The sequence below is a fragment of the Accipiter gentilis genome, chromosome 9 (genome assembly GCF_929443795.1).
Source record: "Accipiter gentilis chromosome 9, bAccGen1.1, whole genome shotgun sequence".
Taxonomy (NCBI): Eukaryota; Metazoa; Chordata; class Aves; order Accipitriformes; family Accipitridae; genus Astur; species Astur gentilis.
In genome coordinates this window covers 1,196,858-1,217,614 of record NC_064888.1, presented here as the reverse complement: position 1 = coordinate 1,217,614, position 20,757 = coordinate 1,196,858, and the positions used below count along the sequence as shown (strand labels likewise).

General features: G+C 62.4%; 3 protein-coding genes across 8 annotated transcripts; 2 read left to right on the top strand and 1 right to left on the bottom strand.

The window, feature by feature from the left end:
* Positions 1 to 168: 168 nt before the first annotated feature.
* PGLYRP2 (peptidoglycan recognition protein 2) lies at positions 169 to 5,004 on the bottom strand. 2 transcript variants are annotated; one of them, XR_007507284.1, is made up of 6 exons: positions 4,921 to 5,004; positions 1,989 to 2,828; positions 1,143 to 1,353; positions 766 to 1,060; positions 465 to 619; positions 169 to 417 (listed from the first exon to the last, which is right to left on the bottom strand). XR_007507284.1 is itself a non-coding variant. In XM_049810367.1 (5 exons), exons 1-5 carry the CDS (start codon positions 4,970 to 4,972, stop codon positions 617 to 619), a joined length of 1,401 nt encoding a protein of 466 aa, XP_049666324.1. In that variant the 5' UTR covers positions 4,973 to 5,004; the 3' UTR covers positions 169 to 616. The 2 variants fall into 2 exon arrangements, 1 of the variants encoding a protein (XP_049666324.1); XM_049810367.1 differs by having other exon boundaries at positions 169 to 619.
* Positions 5,005 to 6,730: 1,726 nt separating this feature from the next.
* LOC126043039 (ultra-long-chain fatty acid omega-hydroxylase-like) lies at positions 6,731 to 11,245 on the top strand. Of its 3 annotated transcripts, none has more exons than XM_049810895.1 (12): positions 6,731 to 6,985; positions 7,546 to 7,690; positions 8,226 to 8,279; positions 8,364 to 8,491; positions 8,751 to 8,878; positions 9,310 to 9,577; positions 9,920 to 9,986; positions 10,061 to 10,190; positions 10,263 to 10,396; positions 10,486 to 10,550; positions 10,661 to 10,743; positions 10,983 to 11,245. In XM_049810895.1, the coding sequence occupies exons 1-12, from the start codon at positions 6,797 to 6,799 to the stop codon at positions 11,158 to 11,160; spliced, it is 1,569 nt and encodes a 522-aa protein (XP_049666852.1). In that variant the 5' UTR covers positions 6,731 to 6,796; the 3' UTR covers positions 11,161 to 11,245. The 3 variants fall into 3 exon arrangements, with proteins under 3 accessions (XP_049666852.1, XP_049666853.1, XP_049666854.1); XM_049810896.1 differs by having other exon boundaries at positions 10,999 to 11,114; XM_049810897.1 differs by having other exon boundaries at positions 6,916 to 6,992.
* Positions 11,246 to 11,782: 537 nt separating this feature from the next.
* On the top strand, positions 11,783 to 20,361 carry MCOLN1 (mucolipin TRP cation channel 1). Of its 3 annotated transcripts, XM_049809493.1 has the most exons (14): positions 11,783 to 11,852; positions 12,008 to 12,198; positions 14,228 to 14,395; positions 14,493 to 14,652; positions 14,807 to 14,894; positions 15,662 to 15,758; positions 15,862 to 15,961; positions 16,091 to 16,197; positions 16,414 to 16,563; positions 17,046 to 17,147; positions 17,379 to 17,501; positions 17,778 to 17,984; positions 18,107 to 18,237; positions 18,740 to 20,361. In XM_049809493.1, exons 1-14 carry the CDS (start codon positions 11,837 to 11,839, stop codon positions 18,774 to 18,776), a joined length of 1,677 nt encoding a protein of 558 aa, XP_049665450.1. In that variant the 5' UTR covers positions 11,783 to 11,836; the 3' UTR covers positions 18,777 to 20,361. The 3 variants fall into 3 exon arrangements, with proteins under 3 accessions (XP_049665450.1, XP_049665452.1, XP_049665451.1); XM_049809495.1 differs by lacking the exon at positions 11,783 to 11,852 and having other exon boundaries at positions 12,113 to 12,198; positions 14,248 to 14,395; positions 18,740 to 20,360; XM_049809494.1 differs by lacking the exons at positions 11,783 to 11,852; positions 12,008 to 12,198 and adding an exon at positions 13,080 to 13,199.
* The last annotated feature ends 396 nt before the right edge of the window (positions 20,362 to 20,757 follow it).

Genomic DNA, 20,757 nt, shown 5'->3' with positions numbered 1-20,757 from the left:
GGGGGACAGTGCTGCTCGGACATGCGTGTGCACACACACGCACGCGTGTGCCACAGCACCCAGCCCTGCAGCAGATCCTGGGCACCTGGGTCCCTCGCTTAACTCCTCCCCCATGACCCCATGGCTGCCCCCACCCCGTGCCTCAGTTTCCCTCTCGCTCTCCAAAGCTGATGTCCTGGCATTGACTTTATTGCGGGGGGATTTCTAGTGGTTTGTGGCTACAGGGATGGTCTGCTGGGCCAGTGGGGCCAGGATCCATCCGGGCTGGTGCCCGTCTGGGCTAGGATCTGTCCAGGCTGGTAGCCTTCAAGACTGGGGTTCTTCTCGGCCTGCGTCCATCAGGGTTGGCATCCGTTGGGTTGGTGGCCAGCTGGACCAGGGCTGATCCATGATGGCATCCATTGGGTGAGGTTCTGTCTGGACCAAGGTCCATCCAGGCTGGCACCCATGGGACTGGTGTCCACCTGGACCAGGGTCCACCCAGGCTGGCATCCATCCGACCAACATCTGGTGGATCAGGGTCCATCTAGACCATCACCCATGGGGCCAGCACCCATCTAGACCTTGATCCAACCTTGCCCGCACCCATCCAGACCAGGACCCATGGGGCTGATCCTCACTGCAGAGGAGAGAAGAAACCACCATCAGTCCCAGCATCACCTCCCACATCCACCATCACCAAACCCCCATCCTCCCAGTCACGCCGGAGCGGACCAGACACCCCAACCTCCAACCCCTGGAGATGCCACGAAGCTTGGTGTTCACCTTGAAGCCTTGCCAGGTCTCAATTTCACGGAAGAGGGAGTTGCCGGGGCAGTCGGTGTGACCCATCTGGCGGTGGCCGCGTAGGGTGTAGTTGTGGTGAAGCCGGCCGGTCCGCACGGCGCACGGCAGGAGCCCGTCCCGCACCAGGGCGATGATGTCAGGGTCCGGCAAGGTGGCCGAGAAGTCTCCAACGTAGCCCACGCCGTAGCCTTTGCTGTTGTAACCTTTGGTGTGGGCACCAACCCAGTGCCAACCTCGGCCTTGGTACAGGTAACCATCTGACCCCACCACGAAGCTGCAAGCACCCATGGGTCAACCTGAGCTGCCCGGAGATGGGCGACGAGGACCGCGGTTGAGCGACGGCGACGGGGTTTTACCTGTAACCGATGTCATCCCAACCGCGGGTGTCTTGGTGGAAGCGTTGCATGGAGCGCATGGCGTCGGCGCAGGCGGCGAAGGTGCGGCACGGGGTGCTGGGTATGAAGGTGTGGTGGATGTAGACGGAGCCCAAGGGGAGGGTCAAGAGTTTGGGGGTGCCGCGGTAGGGACGGGCACCCCACATGCACCGGGGTACGATGGCCGGGCACTCTGCGAGGGAAGGCAGGCGGTGGAAGAAAGGGGATTCGCCTGGTCCCATGGGAAGTCGGGGACACGGCAGAGTCCCTTTGGGGTCTTGGGGATATCTGCCCGGCTTGGGAACCACTTGGCCTGGGACATGGCAGTGTCCTCCTGGAGTGCCCTCAGCTAGGGGACGTGGAGCATCTGCTTGAGGTGTCCTCTGGCTGGGGACATGGCTGGCTCCAGGGGACACACCAGTGTCCATCCAGAGGACATGGTGGTGGCCATTCAGGGGACACGTCGGTCGCCATCCAGGGGACAAAGCAGTGTCCAGGGACCCGTTATCCAGGGGACACACCGATGTCCATCCAGGGGACATGGTGGTGCCTGTCCAGGGACCACCACCCACGGGACACGCTGGCGTCCATCCAGAGGACACAGCGGTGTCCAGCCAGTGGACACACCAATGTCCATCCAGGGGACATGGTGGTGTCCGACCATTGCAGGCCACATGTCACCAGTCAGCTCTCAGAGCTTGACTCCCCTCAGTGCCACCTACACCAAAGTGACACTGGGGACCTCGCCCAGGGTGCAGCTCTCCACCCATCCTCCCACCCAATTTTTTTGGGGGGGTGGGGGACGACACAGAAATCTGATCTCCCTACCCACGTAGACCTCCGTGAAGTCCCGCGCCGCTTGGCGAGCGATGGCCGCCACGTCCTCCGGCCCCATGTTCTCCAAGAGCTCCCGGGTGGGTGGCAGCACCCGCAGCACCCTCAGCATCGCCGCCACCTCCTCCTCCAGCTTCTCCGGCCCCGTCAGCACCCCAAAATCTCGCCGCCGGTAACTGCTGGGGGGTCGCCCCTTCTCTGTGCCGTTGCCTGTCCCGTAGTAGCTCCGGAGAAGGTCGGCGAGCGGGATGGGTGCTCGGGCCAGGCGTGCACCCAACAGCACCCCATCCATCGCCCCGTTGGCGATAGCATCGGGAATGGGTGACGGGGGTCCCAGCAGGGTGTAGTTTTGGGGGTCATCCACGTCATCCCAACAGCCGCCGGGTCCCAGCGCGGCTCGGTTGCCATCGCCGTCACGAGCCAAGAGGAAGGATGTCCCCAAAGCCTCAGCGATGGTGACGGCATAGAGCGCGTCGACGGGTGGCTCGACGGTGGGGACGGGCCACCCTGCCGCCCGCTTGAGGCCAACCTCGATGCCGGCAAGAAGGGGACCGAGGGCGACGGTGGAGCCGTCGGGTGCCAGCACCGCGCCGCGCTCGGGTGCCGCGGCGTCGTGGTGGAGGAGTTGGGTGAAGAGCAGCCACTGCTCGCGGCTGAGCGTTGGTGGGGCTGGTGGGACGTCGGGTGGCTCTCCCAGCACCGCACGGCACCCAGGGGTGCTGCAGCCACCCAGCGCCCGCGCCAGCTCCGGCACGGTGCCGGTAAAGCCGTGGTCAGTCGATTCAAGGGCTTCCACGATCTGAACCACGGAGTCCATGTGGCGCGGTGGGAGACCTGGGGAGGGGACGGGGACGTGGGAGGGGACCGAGGGGCACCCGTGGGGTGGCAAGAGTCTCCCGGCGTGGGTGAATGTGCACCCAAACCGGGGTGACTGCACCAAAATGAGGGGAAACGCACCCCAAAGAGGGTGAAAGCACCCAAAACAGGGTGACAGCACCCAAACCAGGATGAAAGGACCCAAAACGGTGTGAATGCACCCAAAGCAGGGCGAATGCACCCAGGACAGGATGATAACACCCATAGCAGAGCAAATGCACCCAGAAAAGGGCAAATGCACCCAAAACCAGAGGAAGCGTACCAAAAACCAGAGCAAATGCACCCAAACCAGGGTGAAAGCACCTAAAACTGGGTGAGTGCACCCAAAGCAACGCAAAAGCACCCAGAGGAGGGCGCAAGCACCCAGGAAAAGGGTGAACGCACCCAAACCAGGGTGAAAACACCCCAAAGCAGGATGAAAGCACCCAAACCAGGGTGAAAGGACCCAAAGCAGGGCGAATGCACCCAAACCAGGATGACAGCACCCATAGCAGAGCAAATGCACCCAGAAAAGAGCAAATGCACCCAAAACCAGGGTGAAAGCACCTAAAACTGGGTGTATGCACCCAGAGGAGGGCGCAAGCACTCAGGAAAAGCGTGAAAGCACCCAAACCAGGGTGAATGCACCCAAACCAGGGTGAAAACACCCCAAAGCAGGACAGTAGCACCCAGGACAGGGTGAAAGCACCCCAAACCAGGGTGAAAGCACCCAGAAAAAGGACAAATGCACCCAAAACAGGGCAAAACCACCCAAAAGAGGGTAAAACCACCCAGAACAAGGTGAATGCACCCAAACCAGGGTGAAAATACCCCCCAAACCAGGACTAAAGCACCCAGGACAGGGTGCAAGCACCCTAAAAAAGGCCAAAGCACCCCCAAAAGTAGCAAAAGCACCCAAAATTGGGTGACTGCATCCAAACCAGGGTGAAAACACCCCGAAAAAGCCAAAGTACCCCCCAAAAAGGGTAAAACCACCCCAAGCCAGCGCAACGGCACCCATCGTGAGCACGCGAAGCCCGACCCAAGCCGAACGCACCCAAAACTGGGTGCAGCCCCTCCCCCACCCCCCCCGACACCCTCCACCCCCCCAGACACCACCCAGGTGGGCACAAATTTTCGGTTAGAATCACCCTAATTAGGGAAAAAAATGCAACCAGAGCCATTTTGGCCCCAAAAAGGAGCTCGGAGAAGACCCCGCGGTCACCACATGCGTGTAGTGGCATGCTGGGGCGTGTTGTAGCGTGTGGCTGGACGCCGGGGTGTGTTGTGATGGCTTGTGGCACGCTGTGTCGTGTCGTGACGTGGTGTGGCGTGTTGTGGGGTGTTCTGGCATGGCGTGGGGTGTTGCGGGGCGTTGTAGGGTGTTGTGGCGTGTCGTAGCATGTTGTGTGTTCTAGCATATTGCGGGGTGTCGCGGGATGTTGTGGCACGCGGTGTATTCCGGCACGTTGTGGGGTGCTGTGGCGTGTTGTGGGGTGTTCTAGCATGTTGTGGGGTGTCGTGGCGTGTTGCGGCGTGTTGTGGGGTGTCGCAGCGTGTTGTAGGACGTTGTGCTGTGTTCTAGTGTGTTGTGGCATGTTGTGGTGTGTTCTAGCATGTTGTGGGGTGTTGTAGAATGTCACAGTGTGTTGTGGCATGTTGTAGCATGTTGTGGCGTGTTCTAGCGTGTTGTGGGGTGTTGTAGCATGTCACAGTGTGTTGTGGCATGTTGTAGGGTGTTGTGGGGTGTTATGGCATGTTGTGTCATGGCATGTCAAGTTGTGGGGTGTTGCCACGTGTTGTAGCATGTTGTGGTGTGTTCTAGCACGTTGTGGGATGTTGTGACATGTCATGGTATGTTGTGGCGTGTTGTGTCATGTTGTAGGGTATTGTGGGGTGTTGTGGCGTGTCGTGAGATGTTTTAGCATGTTGCGTCATGTCAGGGAGCGTTGTGGCGCGTTGTGTCACGTTGTTGCATGTCACAGCGTGTTGTGGGGTGTTGTGGCGTGTTTTGCCGCATTGTAGCATGTCGTGGCGTGTCGTGGCGTGTTGTGGCGTGTCGTGGGCCTACCTGTGCTGGGCCAGACGCAGACGCTCAGCGCCAGGAGGAGCCACGGGAACATGCTGCAGGATACGGCCCCCGTCGCTGCGTCCCGTGTCGTGGCCTCGCTGGACTTTGTCCCCGCACCCAAGCGCAAATGTCACCGGGGGCGGGGGACACGACACGCGTATTTGGGGGGGGGGTGCGGCAGGGTGGCACACGTGTGTGTGTTGCATGGGCGGTTCCAGCGGGGCGGCTCTGCAGCACGTACGTGCACACGCGTGGGGGGCCTAGGAAGGGGCTACACGCGTGTGCGCATGTGTGTGCGTGGGGCGTGGGGGCGGTGCACAAGAAAGCGTGTCCACGTGTGTGTGCATTGCGTGTGCGTGGGGTGTGCGTGCACATGCACGCGTGTGTACACACGGCGTGCGTGCGCGTGGGGGTGTGCACGCCGTGTGCGCGTGCGTTCGTGTGTCTGCGCACACGCGGGTGTGCCCACGCGCATCGGCGTGTGTGTGCGTGCGCGTGTGCGTGCGTGTGCGTGTGCGTGCAGAAGGGGGGGGTGGGTGCCACAAGGACACATATCGGGATGTGAAGCCACCAGGACACACATGGAGTAAGAAAGCCACCAGGACACATGTCAGGGCATGAAGCCACCAGGACACACATCAGGGGACCATGCCACCAGCACATGATGGAGGGACGATGCCACGAGGACACATATGGGAAGGGACAAAGCCACCAGGACACATGTCAGGGCATGAAGCCACCAGGACATACGTCAGGGGACCATGCCACCAGCACATGATGGAGGGATGATGCCACGAGGACACATATGGGGAGGGACAAAGCCACCAGGACACACATCAGGGCATGAAGCCACCAGGACACATAGCAGGGGACGATGCCACCACGCGTGGGGGGACGATGCCACCAGGACATGCGTCAGGGCATGAAGCCACCAGGACACATATCAGGGGACGATGCCACCATGCATGGGGGGACGATGCCACCAGGACACGCGTCAGGGCATGAAGCCACCAGGACACGCGTGGGGGGACAAAGCCACCAGGACACGCGTCAGGGCATGAAGCCACCAGGCGACGTGTGAGGGGACAAAGCCACCAGGACACATGTCAGGGCATGAAGCCACCAGGACACATAGCAGGGGATGATGCCACCATGCGTGGGGGGACGATGCCACCAGGACACGCGTCAGGGCATGAAGCCACCAGGACACGCGTGGGGGGACGATGTCACCAGGACACGCGTCAGGGCATGAAGCCACCAGGACACGCGTGGGGGGACAAAGCCACCAGGACATATGTCAGGGGACGATGCCACCAGGACACGCGTCAGGGCATGAAGCCACAAGGACACGCGTGGGGGGACAAAGCCACCAGGACACATGTCAGGAGATGATGCCACCAGGACACGCGTCAGGGCGTGAAGCCACCAGGACACGCGTGGGGGGACGATGTCACCAGGACACATGTCAGGGCATGAAGCCACCAGGACACGCGTGGGGGGACAAAGCCACCAGGACACATGTCAGGGCATGAAGCCACCAGGACACGCGTGGGGGGACAAAGCCACCAGGACACATGTCAGGAGATGATGCCACCAGGACACGCGTCAGGGCGTGAAGCCACCAGGACACGCGTGGGGGGACGATGTCACCAGGACACATGTCAGGGCATGAATCCACCAGGACACGCGTGGGGGGACAAAGCCACCAGGACGCACGTCAGGGGACGATGCCACCAGGACACACATTACGACGAAAGCCACCCGGACGCGCAGGATGACACCTCGGCGCAGGGACACGTGACAACGCGGTGCCGTGCCCCCCCCACACCCCCCCCCGCCAGCTCAACCTTCGCCCTGTCCCCAGGGAGCGGGTACCATGGCGGCGGTGACCTGGGCGCTGGGTCCCCTGGGTGGGGTGGCCATCGTCACCCTGCTCCTGGCCCTGCTGCTGGGGTGGCTTTGGGACACCGCGGTCACCATCACCCGCTTCCGGGCCACTTGTCACCAACTGCGCCGCTTCCCCCGGCCGCCGTGGCGCAGCTGGATCCTGGGTCACACCGGTTTGGTGAGGGGTCGGTTTTGGGGGTGGGGGGGACAGGGTGGTGGCAGCTGGGGGGGGCAGTGGGGACAGGGTGGTGGCACCAAGGATGGGGGACAGTGGGGACAGGGTGGTGGCACCTGGGGAGGTTATCGGGGACAGGGTGGTGGCACCCTTGGGGGGGCACAGTGGGGACAGGGGGGTGGCACCCGCTGGGGGACAACGGTGGGACAGCGGTGGGACAGCGGTGGCACCGCAAGGGAATGGTAGGGACAGAGTGGTGAAGCCTGTGAGAGAATGCTGGGGACAGGGTGGTGGCACGTAGACGGGGGTGACAGCGGGGAGGTGATGGTGGCACCTGAGAGGTGATGGTGGAGACAGGGTGGTGGCATCTTTGGGGGCGGGGGGGTGACAGCAGGGACACAGCGCTGGCACATGAGCTCTGGGTGACTCCAAGACCACCTAGGAACCCAAGCTGAGACCGTCCCCAAGGCTGGCCACAAGCATGTCCCCAAGGTTGGCCATGACCATGGGGACAAGGGTGTCCCCAAGCTTGTCACCAAGCCTTGCGGTGGCCCGTGACACAGGGGAAGAGCACCGAGGAGGGACTGCAGCATGTGGACGAGCTGGTGGCACAGTACCGGCACGGCTGCCTGTGGTGGATCTCGCCATGGATGCCCATCCTACGCCTCTTCCACCCTGACACCCTCCGCCCCATCCTCCTGGCCTCAGGTAGGACACGAGGGCCCCCGACCCAGCCCTGAGGGTCCCCAGGGTCACCCAGAGGTGTCACTGTGGCTTGCCCAGTGACCTGGCCGTGTCCAGGCACCCATCTGATGGTGGCCACCAACCCAACCCTAAGGCTCTTCGGAGCCACCCAAAGGCGTCACCCTTGGCTAGCCCAGTGAGTGCCCAAACGCCCATGCTGTGGTGGCCACCAACTTGTCCCTGAGGGTCCCCAGGGCCACCCAGAGGTGTGACCCAGGGCCACCCAAAGTTGTGACCCATGGCCAACCAGTGAGTCCCCAAATGCCCATGCCATGGTGGCCACCAACCTCTCCCTGAGGGTCCCCAGGGCCACCCAGAGCTGTGACCCATGGCCAGCCCAGTGGCCTGGTTTTACCCCAAACCCCATCCTGTGGTGGTTATGGGTGCAGACAGAGGGTCCCCTCTCCCTAGGGACCCCCACCCACCTTGCAAGCTCCTGAGGGGACCCAATGCCACCCTGGTGGCACCCCTCACCAGCCCCGGCTCCCCTCTTCCGCAGCCTTCATCGCTCCCAAGGATCAGCTCTTCTACGGCTTCCTCAAGCCCTGGCTGGGTGAGTGGGTGCTCAGGGGTGGCGGGACAGGGGGAGGCAGCACCCACGGGTGCCCCACGGACGGAGCCGTGTGTCTCGCCGCAGGGGACGGGCTGCTGCTGAGCCACGGGCAGAAGTGGGCTCGGCACCGGCGCCTGCTGACACCCGCCTTCCACTGGGACATCCTCAAGTCCTACGTGGGTGCCTTCAACCACAGCACCCACGTCATGCACGTGAGAACCCGCTGCCTGCACCCAGAGCCCTGTCCTGCACCCAGACCTTGTCCTGCACCCAAACCCCAACCAACACCCGCTGCCTGCACCCAGACCTTGTCCAGCACCTGGAATCCATCCCACATCCAGACCCTAGTCCTGCACCCAGACCCCAACCTGCACCCCGACCCCAACCTGCACCCAGACCCTTGTCCTGCACCCAAACCCCAACCTGCACCCAACCTCCGACCAGCACCCAGACCCCCACCCCTGCCTGCAGGCCAAGTGGCGGGCAGCGGCGCAGGCAGCGGGAGGGCAGGCGGGGCTGGAGGTGCTGGAGCAGCTCAGCCTCCTCACCCTGGACACCCTCCAGAAATGCATCTTCAGCCACGAGAGCCACTGCCAAGAGTGAGTGTCACCCTGTCACCTGCCAGGGACCCCAGCACCGTCCCCCCTTCCCAGGGTCCTTCCACAAGGGACACCCCTTACCCTGACTCGGGTCCCCCCTGCCCTGGTTTGGTCCCCAACTGGGGTTCCCCTTGGGCTTGGCACCCATCAAGGTCCCACCATACCAACACTGTCCCTCTCAGGGTCCCCCCACCCCAACTCTGTCCCCCCTCGGGTCCCCCCTTATTCCACCTTTGCCCTCTCCCATCAGGGTGTCCTCCCCAGGTCTCTGGGTCCCCCCCCCGATGTCACCCCAGCCTGGTTCCACATGTTCTCATGGGCAGGGGACCTTCTGCCACCCCATGTCCCCACCGAAGCTCGCCATGGCCGGGGGGGTGGCCATCTCCGGTGTCCCGTGGTGGCCGTTGCCAGTGGTCCCCGATGCCCCCCAGGCAGCCCAGCGAGTACATCAAAGCCATCGTGGAGCTGAGCACCTTGGTGGTGAAACGCCATCACCGCTTGCTCCATCACTCAACGTGGCTCTACCGCCTCTCGGCTGACGGGCGGCGTTTCGCCCGGGCCTGTGCCACCGTGCACAGCTTCACCGCCGCCGTGGTGCAGCGCCGGCGCCAGGCCCTCGACCGCCTTGGCCGCCAGGCCTGGCTGGAGAACCACCAGGGACGGAGCATGGACTTCATCGACCTTCTCCTGCTTGCTAAGGTAGTGCCGGGGTGAGGTGGTGTGACCATGGGCACGGTTGGCCGTAGGGTGGTGGCCAAGGGTATGGTGATGGCCGTGGAAAAGGTTGGCCATAGGGCAGTGGCCATAGCGGCATAATGGTGGCCAAGGAGATGGTGGCAGCCATGGAAAAGGTTGGCCATAGGGTGGTGGCCATAGGTTGGTGGCTATAGCAGCACGGTGGTGGCCAAGGAGATGGTGGTGGCCATGGAGAAGGTTGGCCATAGGGTGGTGGCCATAGCGGCATGGTGGTGGCCAGTGGGAGGGTTGGCTATAGACTGGTGGCCCTGGGGGGCCCCTTGGCTACCAAGCTCCTCCTTGCAGGACGAGGACGGCAACACCCTGTCGGATGAGGACATCGCGGCCGAGGCTGACACCTTCATGTTCGAGGGTGAGCGCGAGCCACTGGGTGCCATCGGAGAGGGGTCACTCACATGTCCCCTCGCTCACCCCTTGTCCCCGCAGGCCACGACACGACGGCCAGCGGCTTGGCATGGCTGCTCTACAACCTGGCCTGCCATCCCCACTACCAGGAACGGTGCCGCCAGGAGGTCCGCGAGCTCCTCAAGGGCAGGGACGCGGAGGAGATCAAATGGTGAGAGGTCCCCGGTGTCATCCCTCGGCCACCTGGCTTGGGGACCCCGATGCCACCATCCCTCGCCCCCAGGGAGGACCTGTCCCACCTGCCCTTCACCACCATGTGCATCAAGGAGAGCCTTCGCCTGCATCCCCCCGTCACCGCCGTGTCCCGGTGCTGCACCAAGGACATCGCCCTGCGTGACGGACGTATCATCCCCAAGGGTACGGCTCGCCCAGGTTGCAAGGTGTCCCCAGTGTCACTGTCCCTTCTTGTCCCCCTGTCCCTAAGGTCGCCGTTTCCATCCCACCAGGGATCATCTGCCTGATGAGCATCTATGGGACCCACCACAACCCGGACATCTGGCCGGAGCCCCAGGTAGAACCACTTGGCCCTGGTGGCATGACGATGGGACAGTAGGACATCCTTGTCACCGTGGGCAGGGACAACCATGTCCCCACGGCGTGATGGTGTCTCTGTCACTCTAGGTCTACAACCCACTGAGGTTCAGCCCGGAGAACAGCAAGGGACGGTCCCCGTTGGCCTTCATCCCCTTCTCTGCCGGTCCCAGGTAAGGCATGGTGGGGACACGGGTGTCCCCACGTGTCACACCCCCAGCCTGGACGGGTTCAAGGTGTGGCGGTTGTCCCCCAGCCCTGACGTTTGGGTGTCATGGGGACAACGCCATCCCCACGTTTTGGGGAGGTTCCACCATCTGCTCCACCACCCAGATGGTGGTGGTGGGGAGGGGGGTCTGCTGTCCCCTGCGTGTCCCCCCGCCGGAGGTGACAGAGGGGCACACGGTGGCAGGAACTGCATCGGGCAGAGCTTCGCCATGGCCGAGCTGAAGGTGGTGGCGGCGTTGACGGTGGCACGCTTTGCCATCAAGCTGGACGCGGGGCGGCCACCGCGTCGCAAGCCCGAGCTCATCCTCCGCACCGAGGATGGGCTCTGGCTGCTGCTGGAGCCACTGCCGGAGGTGGCCTGAGGGACACGGGGACACAGGGGACACCCCGTGTGGTGGATGTCCCACCCGAGGGAGGAACGGTGAATAAACGATGGCACGGAGGGGACGGCGTTGTGGTGGGACGGAGGGGGACGAGGTGGGGTGGTGGGGCTCGTGGGGATGTGTCCTCCTCGATCACATGCCACCTCACAGCCTGGACATGTCCCTCCATGCCACATGTCACCGTCCTGGCACGGACATGTCCTCCCATGCCACATGCCGCCATCCATGGAGGTGTCCCCCCATGCCACGTCACCGTCCTGGCACGGACATGTCCCCTCCATACCACATGTCACCATCCATGGACATGTCCTCCTGGGCCACATATCACCACCCTGGCATGGACGTGTCCCTCCATGCCACATGGACATGTCCTCCTGGGCCACATGTGAGCATCCATGGACACAGCCCCCCACACCATATGTCACTGTCCTGGCACGGACGTGTCCCCCCAAGGCCACATGTCCCCCCCGTGTCGTGTCCCCCCCGTGTCCGTGTCCCCCCCGTGTCCCATGTCACCCTCCCGGCCTGGGGCAGGGGGGCGGAGCGAAGGCGCCGAGTGGGCGTGGCCACGGGCAACAAGAGCCGCTAGGCGGGGCCACGGCGGGGCCTTCCGGTCACGTGAGGCGGGAGGGTGAAGCCGCGGTGCGGCGGCGCCATGGCGGCCCCGTCCGGTGAGCGGGAACCGGGGACCGGGCTGAGGCGGCGGCGGGGCGGGGGGGAACCGGGCCGAGGCGGGCGGCGGGGGCCGGTACCGGCCTGTGCCGTCCCCCTTTACCCCCGGTAGAGGCCCCCGGTACTCGCCGGTGAACGGCCGTTTCCGCCTCAGAAACGGAGCGGCTGCTAGGCCGCGGCCCCGGCTACGGCACGACGGAATCCCCGGCGGTGGCGGAGGAAGAAGAGCTCCGGCGCCGCCTCAAGTATTTCTTCATGAGTCCCTGCGATAAGTACCGGGCCCGGGGGCGGCGGCCCGTTAAGTTGGGGCTGCAGCTGGCCAAGATCCTCCTTGTCACCGTCCAGGTGGGGGGGGGGAACCGGGACACTGGGTGGCCTTGGGGTACGAGGGGTTCTGGGCAACGGGGGGCGCTCGGCACCGGGGAGGGGTGGCCCTGGGACACGGGGACGCCGGGGAGGGAGGTCCTGGGGGGTGCTGGGACGTGGGGACAACGGGCAGGGGGGTCCCCTGGGATATAGGGACACCAGGGAGGGGGGTACTGGGGGGTCCTGGGACATGGGGACACCGGGCAGGGGGGTCCCCTGGGATATGGGGACACTGGGAATGGGGTCCCCTGGATTACAGGGACATCAGGGAGGGAGGTACTGAGGGGTGCTGGGACATGGGGACACTGGGGAGGGGAGTACTGGGGGGTCCTAGGAAATGGGGACACTGGGGAGAGGAGCATGGGGACACTGGGAATGGGGTCCTCTGGGATATGGGGACACCAGGGAGGGGGGTATTGGGGGTCCTCTGGGACATGGGGACACTGGGAATGGGGTCCTCTGGGATATGGGGACACCAGGGAGGGAGGTACTGGGGGGTCCTGGGACATGGGGACACCAGGGAGGGGGGTATTGTGGGTTCCTGGGACATGGGGACACTGGGGAGAGGAGCATGGGGGCAATGGGGATAGTGACACTGGGGAGGGGTGGCCCTGGGACATGGCAACACTGGGGAGGGGTGTATTGGGGGGCCCTGGGACATGGGGATACAGGGGGGAGAAGCATGGGGCCAGTGGGCATAGGGACACTGGGGAGGGGTGGCCCTGGGACACGGGGACACTGGGGAAAGGAGCCTGGGGGCATTGGGCTCCAGGAGAGTGGGGAGGGGGTCCCCTGGGACATGGGGATGGGGGTGAGGGGGACACCAGGGTGCCACTGAGGGGCAATGGGCAAAGAGACACCAGGGCATGGGAATTTGGGGGGTGACAATGACACAGGCCCTCGGGGGGGGGGGCTTTGAGCACAGGAGGTGACCTCTGAAGTGGGCACTGGGCATGGGGACATCGGAAGGGACACCCTCAGTAAGGCTTGGGGACATCGTGGGGAGTGCTGGGTGTTTGGGGGGGGGTTTGAGTATTTGGGGACACTTGGTGGGGGTGCTTGGGGACAGTGGGGGACTCAGGAGAGGTCCCCTGGGTAAGGGGAGTATCTGTTGGGATTACCCTCGTGGCACATCCTTGGGGTCCAGGTGCCACACAGCGGAATGTGGAAGGGCGCCCCAAAAAAGCAGAGGGGCAGAAAGGACGTGCCCTTGCTCAGGGTGTCACCGGCTCCCAGACTGGCGCCAGGCTTCATCCCAGGGTGGAAAAATCCCCTGGGAACTGTTGGGCTGCAGTCACGAGGTGCGGAGGAAACAGCCGGCGTGTGACATCTCCCTCCAGTAGAGGGAAATCGAGGCTCTGGGGCCTTGCCCCCCCCCTCCCCCCCCCCCCGCCGCTGTTTCTGCCTGCACCCTGCCTGACAGGCAGCAGCACCCAGCTCAGCACCGTGGTGTTGTCCTGGCTTTGAGCAGTGTCACCCAGATCCACCCCTGCCCTCAGCCTGCCAACGAACAGCGCTAACGAGTGGCGTCTTGTGTTAATAAATACAAGCTAATTACCGGCACGGGGAGGGGTTTAGAGCATGCAGGCAAGGAAAATGCTGACGAAGAGGAGGAAGATCAGGGTCCGCTCTGCTGTCATGTTCCCCGCAGTGTTTGGTGGCACTGTGGGGGGATGCACGTGTGTCCCCCAAGGAGATTGTCCTCCCCCCATCTGCGGTGGGACACATGCGTGTTCCCCAGGGAGATCTTCCTCCCCCCATTTATGGTGGGAGAGGAAATTTGCTGCAGGAAATTAGCCGGCTTAAGAGGTTTTGGGGCAACCAGGTGGAGATGGGGACAACCTCAGGGACATGCTAGCTGGCCCTTGTCTTCTTGGGGTCACCCAGGTGTAGGGTGACGGTGTTTTGCCTCCTGTCAGCATTTTGGGGCAAAACGGCTGCATTTTGGGCCGTAGCGTCATTGTTTATGGAGCTGCCAGGGCAGGAATTTAATAGCAGTCTCCTTCAGCTCATCCTCTTCGGGCTCAGCAACCAGATGGTGGTGACATTCAAGGAGGAGAACACCATCGCCTTCAAACACCTCTTCCTGAAGGACTACGTGGACGGGGCAGATGACACCTACGCTGTCTACACGCAACGCGACCTCTACGACCGCATGTTTTACGCCATGGAGAAGGTGAGATCTGCAGGCAGAGGGGGGACGCGGAGGTGGCTTGGGGAGACGGAGGTGGCTCGGGGCCGCATCCAGCTGCTGAGGGCATCTCCTTCTCCAGTATTTGGCCATTCCCAACGAGACCGTCGGCCGCTACGCCTATGTGCGGGGGGAAAGCGGAGGGAACCAGTCAGCCCTTATGCTGTGCCAGCAATATTACCGTAAAGGGCGCATCGATCCAGCCAACGACACCTTCAACATCGACCCCAAGATTGTCACAGGTGGGTTTTGGGGGACGGTGGACCTGAGATTCCTTGTGCCGCAGCCACCACTGGGTCCTGGGGAGGTTTTTGATCCTTGTTCTGGGCTTGAGAGGGTCCAAGGGGTCTGCATGGGGCCTCGGGCTTCCCTGAAGGTGCTTCTCCCTCCCTGCAGACTGCCTGGGAGTGGACCCCGAGGACCCACAGCCTCTTCCCCCAGAGCTGGACCGCAGCTACAAGAACTTCACCCTCAAATTTCACAAGTAATTGCTGATGCCTTCCCCGCAATCCGGGGTGTCCTAGCATTTGGTGCTGGGGACATCCCATTGGCGCAGGGTATGGGCAAGGGTGGAATGGGAACCCCAGCGCGGGGACTTCCTCATGCTGAAGCCTGCTGCCAAGATGCAAAAAGCCCCCATTGGTTTTAAAAACCGCTCGTGAGATAGAAACAAATTCACCCTTGGGCTGAGGAAGATGTGAAACCAGTGAGGTTGCGCAACAAAGCAGCTGCTTTCCGGCCACGTCTCTGTTGGCGGTGGCGGCTGCAGAGCTGGCCCCGAGGCGCCAAGACTGTCCTGCAACTCCCGCTTTGGGGGTTGTTTTCCCTTCCCCCAAACCACGTGCTGGCTTTTGGTGGTGTTTTGCTTGCCTGTGGCCAAGCCCTGCAGTTGCAGGTGTGTTAGCAGCATAGGCAAGCCCTATCTTCTTGCCGGTGCTGGGCAGAGAGATGCCGGCACTTCTGGCACTGAGAGATGCGGTGTAGCTTGCAACAACATTTCTGCCAGAGGGTCCAACCTCCTCTTTGAAGCAAAATTCACTGACATTGGGGCAGGTTGGCAGCAGTTTGCTCCTCTAAAGCTGGAGACATCCTTTCCTGGGGCTGTATGCATCCCCGAGGAAGGTGTTTACCCCCTCTCTGTCGGTTATTGGACTCTAAGTGCCGTATTTTGGGGGTTTGGGAAGGTCTAAGTGGGTTGGGACAGCCTGGACGAGCTGCAGGAGGAGGATTAACGAACGTCCTTTCCTGCAGACTCATCAATGTCACCATCCAGTTCAAGCTGAAAGCCATCAACATCCAAACCATCATCAACAACGAAATCCCTGACTGTTACACCTTCACCATCACCGTGAGTGCGTTGGCAAAGCTCCCCGCCTCGGGGTGATCCAGCCGGGCTGCGTGGGGTTGGCAGCATCCCTCGTGGGCACGTAGGGACTTCCACTTCTCCCCAGATCACATTTGACAACAAGGCACACAGTGGCCGGGTGAAAATCCGCCTCGACAACCGGGCTGACATCAAGGAGTGCAAAGATCCCAGCGTCTTTGGCCGAGGTAGGAGCCACAAGGACACCACAAAGGTGGCATCTGTCCCCAGTGGGTGTCAAAGGGCAGCATGGGGGGCTCAGGGTGCTCCTGGGTGGCTGTCCTCCTCGTTAAGAAGAGCCACTGTGCGTCTTGCAGGTGACAACTCCTTCCGGCTGTTCTTTGACGTCGTTGTCATCCTCGTCTGCTCGCTCTCCTTCATCCTCTGTGCTCGCTCCATTATCCGGGGTGTCATGTTGCAGCACGTGAGTGGTGGCACAGAAGAAATTGGCGCCAGCTGTGGCTACCCTCCACGGTGTAACTGGACAGAGCTGCCACCGGGACGCTGTTTCAGTGCTGCCGAGTTTCGGAGGAAGCCCTTTCCCCGTGGGGGATGCTCAAAGCTGTGGGCGCTGCGAGACGGGCAAAATTCTCCAGGTGGTGGGTAAAGGACACCTTTTTTTTTTTTCCTCCCCACGCAGGAGTTCAGCCAGTTCTTCCAGCGCCGTTACAACCAGAGTGTGTGCCTGTCGGACCGCATGGAGTTCCTCAATGGCTGGTACATCCTCCTGGTGATCAGCGACATCCTCACCGTGCTGGGAACCATCATGAAGATTGGCATTGAGTCCAAGGTATGGGGACGCTGGGAAGCAAAGCTGGAGGTTTTTGCACATCCTGGGTGTGCTGGGGCTGCTGGCACGGGTGTCCCTGTGCTCTGGGGAGGGGACATTTCCATGTGGCAGGAGGCAAGCCACACAACGGCTGCCCCTGGGCGCCAGCAATGCATTGTCTGCCTCGGTGAAGCTGTCCTGGATGTGATCAGAGCCCTGACGGCGGGTTAGGGGACAGACGTCGCTCCTGAGGGCTTCACAGAGGGGTCCTGGCACAAGTGGGACCCCAGAGCCCCCCCCTTTCCCTTTGGGACAGGGAGATGGCAACAGAGGGACAGGTAGGGTCCTGTGTGGCTGCTATGTCGTGGCTTGTGGCACCAGGATTTTACTTGCCGCTGGCTTTTGGCCAGCGTAGAGGGTTGTTATGGCTTCTGGGGCGGCGTTGGGGATTTTGGAGACGGCGTTGGCCATGCCTCAGGCCCGTGACACCTCTGTCCCTGCAGAACTTTGCCAGCTACGACGTTTGCAGCATCCTCCTGGGCACCTCCACGCTGCTGGTTTGGGTCGGGGTCATTCGCTATCTTACTTTCTTCCAGAAGTACAACGTGAGTGACATGGGGGAGGTGACCTGGGACCAGAGGGGACAATTTCAAGGGCTGGGAATGGCCATGCTTGCCTGGGCGAGCTTGGGCTCGTCCCACGGCTGCTGCGTGTGTCCCCAGGGTCCCTGTCCTGCTCTGCTGAGGACACCGAGGTCTCACAGGGTGCTTTAGCAGCTGTTGCGGGCACCCTCGGCAGAAGATGAGGATTAATCCCGACTGGTTTTCCTCCACCAGATCCTCATTGTCACGCTCCGGGTGGCCCTCCCCAACGTCATCCGCTTCTGCTGCTGCGTGGCCGTCATCTATCTGGGCTACTGCTTCTGTGGGTGGATCGTGTTGGGCCCGTACCACGTCAAGGTACTGCTCTGGGTCGGTGGTTGGGGTGGGCTTCACCCACCTCCGGGTGATTCCCTGCCAGGATTTGGGAGGAGATGGGTGCGGGGCCGGTCTCCATTTTGGCAGCGTGGGTTAGATAGGGTGCCGGTCTCTCTCCTTGCAGTGTGGTGGCATCGGGGTGGCACCTAGGGTGCTGGGCAGTGCTTGCTCCCTGTTTGGGAGCTTGCAGCCTGATGGTGGAAGGGGTGACGCAGGGGCCTGGGCCGCCTACCAGCCCTTTGTCACCTCCCATCCCAGTTCCGATCCCTTTCCATGGTGTCTGAGTGCCTCTTCTCCCTCATCAACGGGGATGACATGTTCGTTACCTTCGCCGAGATGCAACAGAACAGTTACTTGGTGTGGCTCTTCAGTCAGATCTACCTGTACACCTTCATCAGCCTCTTCATCTACATGGTCCTCAGCCTCTTCATTGCTCTCATCACTGGTTCCTACGAGACCATCAAGGTGAGGCCAGACCCTGGTGTTTAAGCAAAGCTTCATGTTTGGGTTTTTTTTTGGGGGCCGGGGGGGAGATCTCAATCCCCCTCACTGGAGGGATTCAGCTTCCCCGTCCCCTTTCCCCGCAGCACCAGTGCGAGGGCGAAACTCCCGTCTCCCAGCTCCATGCTTACATTGCCCAGTGCAAGGACAGCCCCAAATCGGGCAAGTACCGTCGCGACAGCACCTCATCCTGCTCCGTCTTCTGCTGCTGTGAACGGTGAGCAGGCAGTGCCAGTGCTGGGGAGGGGGGGACACAACGGGGCGGGGGGGGTGCTTATGGCCAGTGGATTGGGGCTGGATACGCTCTGTGACACTCCCCCCCCTCCCCGTTATCTACCTTGCTGGCCCCTGCGTGCTGGGAGAGGAGGGTTTACAGCTTTTTTTGCCACTGGCTCCTCATACGTGGTCGATTCCCACATGGATCGCAATTTCCAGCCCCTCTCCATGCCAGTGAGGCTCTTGCCAGTGCCCCAAAATGGCTCTGTGCCTGTGGGGGACCCCTCAACGTGGATATAACTGGGGTATGTGGGCTCTGTGTGTGTGTGTGTGTGTGTGTGTGTCCCCACCTTTGTGGCTCTCTGCTTCCCACTCCTCTTATTTCTGGGGTGTGGGGGGAGTCTCCCTTCAGCTACAGCTGGGTCATGCTTCCAAAATCGAAGACATCTTCCCCAAATTAATCAGATTTTCCCCTGTTACCATCAGTGCTTGTCTCCCCGCAGGGCTCCTCTGCAAGACAACGCGCTGCTGGTGAATTAAGGGAGGACCCCTCGGCATGGACCCCCAGGGATGTGAGGGAGTGGCGCCTTGTGCTCCCCGCCCCGAGCGCTTTTAATTTATTTTCTCATCTGCTTTTACCAGCTCGGGGCCCCGAAGGGGTGGGGAGAGACAGCGCCTGTGTCCTCTGCACCCGGGGGATGCTAGATGGACGCTGGTGGCCCTGTTATTTTTCTTGACGGACCTTAGCCTTGCTGCTCCCAGTCCTGAACTGGAGCCGGGCACCCCTCGGGGGCTCAACATGGGCCTTGCCCCCCTCGGTTGTGTTTTAGGGGAGCAGCCTGCAGCCCTGTGACACCCCCAGTTGTGTTGTTGGGGGCAGCCTGGAGCCCTGCAACCCCCGCCCCCAGATCTGTTTTTGGGGGCAGCCTGGAGCCCTGCAAGCCCTCAGCCCCATTTTAGGGGCTTATCCTGGAGCCCTGCACCCCTCTCGGATGTGTTTTGGGGGCTCAGGCTGGAGCCCTGCACCCCCTTGGCTGCGTCGGGGATGTGACCAAAGCCTCATCCTAAAGCCCTCTGGTCCCTTGGCTGGGTTGGGGACTTGTCCCCAAGCCCAGTAGCCCCTTGGCCACATTGGGGACTCATCCCTGCCCTTGTCCCCAAGCCTTACAGTCCCCTGGCAGTGTCAGGGATGTGCCTGGGGGTTTGTCCCCAAGCCAAAAAGCCCCTTGGCCACGTTGGGGACTTGTCCCTGAGCCAAATAGCCCCTTGGCCACGTCGGGGGCTCGTCCCTGCTCTCATCCCCAAGCCAAGCAGTCCCTTGGCTGTTCTGGGGCCTCATCCCTGTCTGTGTCCCCAAACCAAGTAGCCCCTTGGCCATGTCAGGGGCTCGTCCCTGCCCTTGTCCCCAAGCCAAATAGTCCCTTGGCTGCATCAGGGGCTTGTCCCTGCTCTCGTCCCCAAGCCAAGCGGTCCCTTGGCCACATCGGGGACTCATCCCTGCCCTCATCCCCAAGCCCAGCTGCCCTGTGGCAGCATCAGGGACGTGTCCGCAAGCCCTGCAGCCACTTTGGGGAGGAGCATCTGGGCATGAAGGGCTGCAGCAGGTCCCTTTCACCCCCCCACCCCCACCCCCCCCCCACACACACACCTCAGGCACCTCTCTCCCACTCCAACCACGATGGAGGCAGTGGGGCAAGAGCGAAAAACAGTTCCCCTGTCCCCGGGGTCTGTGGTTTGGGTAAAAGGGCCGATGTTGCGTCCCGGAGCTGTTTACATGCCGCGGGACGGGTCAAGGGCATGTTTTGTAACCGGAGGAGCAGCTGCTCCCGGCTGGAGCGGGGCCAGCAGCTGCTCGTACCAGGCATCGCTGCCTCTGCCTGCCTTCCCAGCACCCAAAAAGGCCACATTTAACCCCAAATCGGGTGCTCGGCCTGGGTGGGGGGTGGTCAGAGCTGCTCTGGATGCCTGTCATTCATGGACTGAGTTGTGGCTGGTCTCAGCCTGGAGGGGTGTTGCTCGCTGTGGGGTTTTTTTTGCTCCCTCTTTGTGGGGTGGGGTGGGGGGAGTCGTGCCCTGTGTGGGGTCCCGATGGGTGCCCCTGGGGTGGGACAATAAAACACCCTGGGAGAAAAGTGGGTTCTGTGCTGCTGTGGGACCCCCTGCGCCGGGGGGGGGGGGCAGGGCTGGCAGTGGGGCCGTGGGTGCTGTCTCCATGGTGGGGGGCAGGGGACAAGGGGGGCGGTGGGTGTCACCCCCCTGTGGGGACAGGGCTGGCGGTGGGTGCCACCGTGGGGGGGGGACACGAGGGTGGCTGTGGGTGCCACCACGCGTGGGGACAAACCTGAGGGAGCTCCCCGATCGTCGTGGTGTGTGTCGTGTGTGTCCCGTACCCCCCCCCATGCCACTCCCAAGATGGCGCCGCGTCCCTGTCCAAGACTCACCTTCCCGCGCCGTCGCCTTGCGATGACATCACGCCCGCCCACACACCGCGCGCCACACCCAAGATGTCCGCCCTCCCTAC